General features: G+C 46.7%; 1 protein-coding gene across 1 annotated transcript; it reads right to left on the reverse strand.

The window, feature by feature from the left end:
• Window positions 1-229: 229 nt before the first annotated feature.
• Window positions 230-1,917, reverse strand: NDN (necdin, MAGE family member). Its single transcript, XM_037511450.2, has one exon. The coding sequence runs from the start codon at window positions 1,789-1,791 to the stop codon at window positions 814-816; it is 978 nt and encodes a 325-aa protein (XP_037367347.1). The 5' UTR covers window positions 1,792-1,917; the 3' UTR covers window positions 230-813.
• Between the last annotated feature and the right edge of the window lie 6,248 nt (window positions 1,918-8,165).

The raw sequence follows: 8,165 nt of genomic DNA on the forward strand, positions 1-8,165 counted from the left end.
TGTTTTTTTTTTTTATGTCAGAGTTTTGAACATGTGAGTTACCTTTTAGAAACAAAATTCTGGACTTCATACACTTAGGAGTCATGAGTAGTGCCTCCCCCACCCTACTTCTCATCCCAGGAAGCAGTTCTCTTTGTTCATTTTATAAAATGGTGATCTGTTTTATTCCCAACCCAACCCAACCCATGCCACCTTGTTAAAAAGATAAAGTACACTTTTCCAAAAATGATTGTATCACAAGAATCTTTAATGTTTACTTTAAAGTTTACTCACGGTGGGGGTGTATTTGTGTTTAGTAAAGTGTGCCAAGTGCCCACATTGAGACATTTCAGTTCACATCACCACTCTCCACACGGATGTTTCCTGTGCCCAACGAGGTCATACAGAGAGGGCCCTTGACATTGCTCTTGACCAGGTCAGCTCTGCTGGCGAGTTCTTCCCAACTCTCCAGGCACAGTCTACCCCAATACACAGCATCCCTCCCATATAAAAGAATAAGATGGAAAATTTCTCAATGTAGTTCATAAGTTTAGCACGTCTCTGGTACAAAAATTCAAGAAAGGTATAGCACAGAAGCGAAAGCACCAACCGAGCTTACTTATAAACGAACATGCAAAAACTCTACACACTACATAATAGTACTGAAATGAATACAACATTGCATTAAAAGGTATAAAAGCACAGTACTGAAAACTGAAAAGTTACACGTGAAATACTGCACTGTAAATCCTGAATACTCTAATGTCCCACCCCCCCTCACCCCTCCACCGTGCTGGCGAGGGTCAGAAACCATTAATCTGCCTCCAGACCTTGCTAGTCCTCGGAGACACTGCTGCGGGGGCAGTGGGCGGTGGGCTCGGCCTCCCGCAGAGCCCTGGCCTCCTCCAGAGCCTCTCTGTATCGGGAAGGCCAGGCCTGGGGGTCTTTCTTGAAGACCCTGGCCAGGAACTCCATGATCTGCATCTTGGTGATCTCGCGGCTGGCACGGGAGCCCCAGAAGAACTCGTACTCGGGTGGCTCAACGTGGGGGACGCGCTGGTACTTCAGGTAATTCTGCTGGACGAACTCCTCGGTGATGAGCTTCCTCACGTCTCCAAAGGTGGAGTGCTTCTTCCAGGGCCGCAGCCCCAGGATGCGCAGCACGTTCCAGACGGCACTCTCCCGGGCTCCGCGCCCCTTCACGTAGATGAGGCTGAGGATCATCAGCAGGAGGCCTGTCATGGGCATGCGGTTGCTGAGCGCCACCCTGTCCAGCTCCTCGGGCTCGAGCGCCTTGACGAGCGAGAACTCCATGGTGTGCAGGCTGGTCAGCCTCAGGTGCAGCCCGAAGACGCGGGCGAGGATGAGGCTGGTGCGTCTGAGGATGCTACGGCACCATTTCTTGTAGCTGCCGATGACATCCTTCACCATGTCTGGGAACCAGATGATCATCCTCTTCTGGTCCTTGACCAGCACGTACCACATGAGCTCGTGCGCCTTCTGCACCAGCTGGGCCGGGGCGGGCGGCGCGGGGCCTGGCTGGGCCGCGCTCGGGGCCTGGTGGGCGCGGTCTTCCTCCGCGGCCTGCTGCAGGGCCTTGGGGTCCCCCTCTTCCATGGGGGCCGGGGGCGGCGGCGAGGCCAGAGGGGCGTCGGTCGGGCCTAGAGGAGGGCTCTCCGGCTCCGCGAGGGTCGCGGCCTCGGGCGCGGGTGCAGGGGGCCCCCCGGGAACCTCGGGGCAGCTGTGCACCTCGGAGCTGGGGGCCTCGGGTGCAAAGTTGGGGTCGCACCCATCCTTACTTTGTTCGGACATCTCTGCTCCGTCTGACAAGGGCAGGGCCTCTGTGTCCAGGAGCTCTTCGAGCCTGCGCTCCCTCCGAGGACTCCTGGAGAGGAAGTGCGCGTTGCTGCCGCGCGGCGCCTTCCGCAGCGGCCGGGCGGGGCGGGGCGGCGGCGGGACCAGCCTCTGCGCCTGCGCGCCCGCCGCTGGCCAGGCTGCCGGGGACGCGGACGGGGCGGGGCGCCCGACGGGGCGGGAGCGCTGGGAGGCCCGGAGAGGGGCGGCCGGGCGCAGAGGGCGAAGCTGGCAAGCTGGGGTCCAGCGCCCGGGGAGGAGGTCTTGGAGAGCAGGGGAGGGCGAGGGAAGAGTCCTGGAGAAGCTGCAAGTTTAAGGAGAAATTGGGTGACAAGATTCTGAGCACCTGGGTCCATTTCTCAGGAAATGTTCGAGCGTGCATGTGCAGAATGCACTTAGACGTGTGTTCCGGAGAAAGGTCTGGTGTGTAGACCTGGTGTGCAGGAGAACAAGGGTGTGCATTTAATCCGAGAGAACCATTAAGATCGCCTGAGAAAGTTTGTAAAAGTGAAGAGAATTATCTGAGGTTGGAATACGGAGAAATACGCCTGGAAATGGGTCGTGTCCCCACCAATTCACAGGGTTTATCAAATGAGAAAAGCAGAATGGCGTCAACCCACATGCCATAGGAACTTGGTTGGAGGCGATGTAATTAGTGACATGCTTGGTGTTAGAACGGTCCACTATCCCCGGTGATTTTGGCTTCATTTTGATAGTTCCATTAAGATCCCACCAAACAGCCGTAGTTATTGGCACAAACATATGTGATGTCTTTTTCCCGTTTTGGCAGCACCTCCTTGGCCTGGGACTGCTGTGACCCCAGTTGTGTGTTCATGTTCTTACAGCCCTGGCTGCTGTTGACGGGCCCCATGTTGGCAACCTCCTGCGCCCCCCCAAATCCTTCACACGGTTTTCCGAGATCATGTCGTCGCAGTCTCTCTCAGATGACCACCAGCATGAGATGCAACATATTGGCATCTGTGTTTTCCACTCCCAGAAAAGCGATCTACAGTGGAGAAAGACAAAGTTGACACTTCCAGAAAAGTATCTATGAAGAAAGGGGTTGTTGAGGCTGATGAGCATCCCTGATCCGAGCCAATATCTTCAGCCCTTTCAGAGTTTCCTCAAGCCAACTGCTTCTTAAATATGCATTCTTGAGTCTGGTTACTGTCCCTTGAAACCCAGAAGCATATTTAAAATATTGTCTTGACATTTCTAGAGTCTTCTCTTTATTTATGTTCCCATCTTAATTTCTCACTTTATTTTTTCTCAAATAGACTATTGGAAGGGTCCTCAGTGTTCTTTTTGGATTTTTATGCTTGTGTCGTCTTCAACAGGACCATTCCCACACCAGCCTCTCCAAAAGGACTCCTTAGCCTCTCACTTTGGAAACATGATCCTACCGATCATTTTCCTATGTCTTAGTTGGATTTTTACCAGTTATCATGTTCTTCAATTTATCATATTCTTCTATTTTCTTGAGTATATCTTACAGTCAGTCGTCTTAGTTATATTCCTTTTGTTTGTCTTTAAGAATAAAAAATTCTGTAATACTCTATTGTCTCATTTCTTGCACTTTGATCTCAAATTATTTTTCCTTCATCTGGATAGTCATTCATTTCTATTCAGGTTAGCTAAGTTCACTTACTGTATTTTTAAAAATGAAAATATTTGAACCTGTTATTTAAATCTCAGCTAAACTTTGGCCATGAGCCATATTTTTTGCCATTGTGAGGTTATTAAAAAATCATCCTCATATTTCTCCCTCCTACATTTTATGTATTCATGGAATTAAGTTGCAAGCTTGTGCGCAACAATTATAAAAGTATAAAAACATTTATATATGAGAAGAATGAAAGCAATTACAAAAAAATATATAAAAACATAACAATTATAAAATCATGAAAGCTCTCCCTGCAGTGGAATACCGTAGTTCTGACCCGAGAGCTCCTTGCGCTTCTGTTGCTTCCTGAACTGGACTGGATCTTATTCTGGGATGTTGCTCACACCATGGGCAACGGTATGCCCACACCATAGCCAACAGTATACCCCCACCTGTACCGAAGCTCACTTCACGCCTAACTCTGACAGCAACGCTGTTTAATATTGTACTAGGGCCAGTGGCTTAGGACCACAACAAGGTGTTAAAGTCTTGGAAGTGACATCCAAATTTGAAGTCAAGCACATGGTAGACCCCTAGTTGGGCATCCTTGGAGCCCTATTGTACACCTGCTAAAGTGATGCCAGTTTCTTCCCAGGAGAAGGCCTGCTCCATTTCTCACCAAGAAGAAAATTCATGGAGAGTTGAGTGGGGGGAAAGGATAGCCTCTAAGTAGAAAAAGTGAACTTGCACATGTCATGGAAGGGTCAGTAGCTTGATAACTACCTACCCATAGACCTGAGATGCAGACATTCTGGAGGATAAGAAAAAGGACAGATGATCTCCTGAGAAAGAAGAGGAAGCCAGTACTCATGGGGCAGCCACATTTTAAGTTAAGAGTCAAGATTTGGGGAGCCTGCTCCAATGATGAGCCCGGGATATTCCCACTAAGTTAGGCTTGCTGAGTATCTCGTGGTTGACTTTATTTGACTTGAGCAAAGAACACTCTCAGTGTCAGCTGTTTAGACATCAAGTCCTGAAGTTTACAAAATATCTCCTCAAAGAAACTCATGAAAGACCACTCTATTAATCAAGAATCTGTAAATAGAAGTCTTCTGGATGCAGAACGTATATGGAGACGTTGTAACTTAAAATATTCTGGTGCAGACAGTTTTGCTGGTGGGTTACTTCAAACTCTGTAATGTGGAACAGATTACACAGCTGTGGAATAGGCTGTTCTTGGCAGACTCGGGAATAGGAGGAGAAGCCTGTCCTGGCACTGGTTTCCATAGCGAACAGAAGAAGGGGGAGGGGGTCACCACAGAGCCTCCAGTGGACAGTGCGCATGCTCACAGCGCAGAGGCCCCGAGGCCCCATATGAAATGTGAATCCTTTTGGCTCTTTCCTGTCCACATAAGCAGCAACCTCCACCTTGGAGGCCCCAGATGGGCCCCAAATGCCTCACAGGCCAAGGAGTGGAGACTGAGAGCTCACATTAATATGTTCAGCAAATATTGAGCAATGTCTATCATGTGGCTAAAAGATTTGCATTTTAGAAAAGCACCTAGTTCTGAGGGGAAAAATCAATCACATTGGGACTGGCCCCTTTTTGTTAGAAAATAAAGTGAAGTGAGGACAGGCAGTGCTGCTTTCCTCTGTGTGTGGGGGGGGGCAGTAGAGCTTGGCCCCTCATTGCCCTCCCGTCACCCTGAGGGGACAGGGTGCTTGCCACCAACTGGAAGATCCTGAAACCAAACTCACTGAAACCAGAGACCTCCTAGCTCTGCCCAGACCCACAGTGCAGGCTGTGAGCCCTAGGGGAATGATAGTGTCAGGAATTTCTTTTAGAAATGTTAACTGGAATCAGAGTTAAAACTGGAGTTGGAGGCAGGTGGACAGGAGAGACCCAGGGGCCAATTGGAAGAGTTGGACAGGAATTCACTTGAGAAAAGAGATGGCTTGCATTTCAGCTTCCTTCTGCAACTACTTATTAAGCACCATATTTCTTGCAGTGTGTCTGGGATATAATGAGAGGAAAACACATGTTCTCTGTAATCTAGGGGGACTGTAGTGGAGAACAGGGGTCATAAGCAAGAAAGCAAATAATGAAATTATCTGGCGTGATGCATATGGTAGAGAAGTCGCAACGTGGTCACAGAGAGTAGAACAGAGGGAACCTGAGATGCACTGGGGGCAGGTGTAAGTAATAACGAAAGGTGAAGGGAGGCTGGACTCCAAGCCCACCAGGATTCTGTCTCAGGAATGGTGGGGTTGAGCAGTGTTGTGTGGATTTGGAGTCAACACTTCCTGACACTATCGGAAGGGGAGCGTCTTGGAAGCAAGAAAGGACAAGACTAGTGGATAGCTGAATGTATATCTTAAGAAGGAGACCTAAGGTGGAAAGTGAAGTTTTGGAGATAAAGCTTGGAAATAACAACCCCTTCAGAGAGTGTTTGGAGCAGGGTTCTTCAAAGGGAAAAATCCAGGCATGAGGTGGAATAATTTTTCATTGTTTGAGCCTATATCACACACCATTGAGGTTAACACTTCTATTCCCTTCTCTCTCTCTCTCTCCCCCCCCCCCCTCTCTCTCTCTCACACACACACACACACACACACACACACACTTCTTCCAAAACAAAGAAAAAGCAAAAATGAAATGCAAAAAAATGGAAAAGGACACCTTCATACACTGCCAACAGTCCTTTTATTTACTATATAGTCTCTAGTTGAGGACCTCTGAAAATAGAAGTAGAGAGGAATGAAAAAAGACAGAACCCACCAATCCGCCCAGGCCATTGAAGTCTCTTTCCAGAATATCATATGACTTCCCTCACTGGGTCTATTTCTGGGACATATTAAAATAGATTGCTTCATCTTCAACAATCTTGAGGATGAATTCCTTTCAAACAGACCCTAGGTTCAAGTTGTATGATTCTTTTTTTTTTCGTGTTGCTGGATTTAATTTGCTGATATTTTGTTGGGGATTCTTTTTTGTGTGTGTTCATCAGGGATATTGGTCTGTAGGTTTTCCTTTTTATATTCTTTTTATCTGGTTTTGATATCAGGACATTATGGCCTCATAAAACCACTTGGAGAGTCTTTCCTTTTCTCATTTATGGGAGAAACTATGTAGAATTGGACTTATTTCGTCTTTAAATGTTCGGTAGAAGTTTTCAGTGAAAACATCAGTCCTTAGAAACTTCTTTTCCAAATGGCTTGTAACAACCGGTTCAATTTTTAAAATTGATGATCCTTATGTTGCATAAGTTTTGACACTTTGAGCGGTTTAAGGAGTTGGTCAATTTCATCTGAGTTGTCATGTTTAAGTGCATAAAGATGTTTGTAATATTACCTATCATTTTTTAGTGATCTAATTATTTACTAAGCCCACTCTTGTCTTCCTCATTTATACTGGAAACACGCATATATACACACACTATAACCATCACTCTACTACCAACCCCACCCCCATTCAGGTGATAGCTATTCTTCCAGAGAGTTTCTGAGTCCTCCATATACACCAGAGACTTCTGGGATGTGCAAGAACTGTCTCTACCTTTTCAAGTCTTTTGAAAGTGTCTCTTTCTCCAATGAGCTCCTAAAAGTTTAGGTTTCTTATGGTCCTGCCCTATGCACCCTTCTGTACTCATTCTGCATTCTTCCTGAGCAATACCATCTACCAGAGCTTGAAATTGATCTCTACACGTGAACACATCTCAAATTCATTCCTCCAACCCAAGCTGTCTCTTCTGTGGTCTATAACTGTATATCCACCTTTCCAATGAGCATCTTAACATGATGAACTATAAATTCAACATTCTACTCTAGCACATACCCCCCTTTCTGTTGTCTGTGCATTCCTTACCTCACAGTATGTAGCATAACTGTCCACCCAGTTTAATCAGGAAGAAATTGAAATGCCATTGATTATCCTTTATCCCTCACATCCAATAACCACAATTCTTGCTTCCTAAATATTACTTGTACCCATCTCTCAACATGCCACTACTCTTTTCACTGCTTTTTCTCGCCTAGATTATCACAGCTAACTCTATTGCATCTTTTAATTTGTTTCTTACTCACTGGCCTTCATTCTCCACATAAAAACCAATATATTTTTCTGTAATTAAAATCGCCTCTCTGTACCAGATTCCTAGGGCTATGTATCAAATTACAACAAACTGGGTGATTTTAACACAAAAGATGTGTATCCTATCAAAGTTCCGGCAGAAATCTAAAATCAAGGTGTTGGCATCACCATACTCCCACTTAGGACTTTAGGGGAGAATGCTTCTTTGCTTCCCCCAAGCTTCTGGTAGCTCCTGGCATTCATTGGCTTGGAGTATAGTAACTCCAATCTGACCTCCAAGTTCACATGGCTCCTCTTATGGACATTCCCCCATGTGTCTTTGTGGCTCTGATATCCTTCTCCTTTCTGCCATGAAGACATCAGTCATGAGATTTTGGATCCAACCTAAATCCAGGAAGTTCTTATCTGAGACCCTTAACCACATGTGTACAGGCTCTTTTTTGCCAGCTGAGGCAACATTCACATGTCACGGAGATGTGACATGAATATTTTGCGTGGAGCTATTTTTCAGCCTGGCACAGAATCAGAACAATAATTTGTCAGGAAATTAGAGAATTGGGCCTCCCTGGTGGCACAGGGGGTTGAGCTCAGAGCTGTGAAGCTGTCTGCAGCCTCGGCAGCTTGGGTTCAATCCCAGCT

This window comes from Talpa occidentalis, unplaced genomic scaffold, assembly GCF_014898055.3.
Source record: "Talpa occidentalis isolate TD23 unplaced genomic scaffold, MPIMG_talOcc4v2.1 talOcc4.14, whole genome shotgun sequence".
Lineage (NCBI taxonomy): Eukaryota > Metazoa > Chordata > Mammalia > Eulipotyphla > Talpidae > Talpa > Talpa occidentalis.

Bases quoted from the DNA above. Each gene is read 5' to 3' on its own strand.
- NDN (XM_037511450.2), bottom strand. From the start codon at position 1,791: ATGTCCGAACAAAGTAAGGATGGGTGCGACCCCAACTTTGCACCCGAG.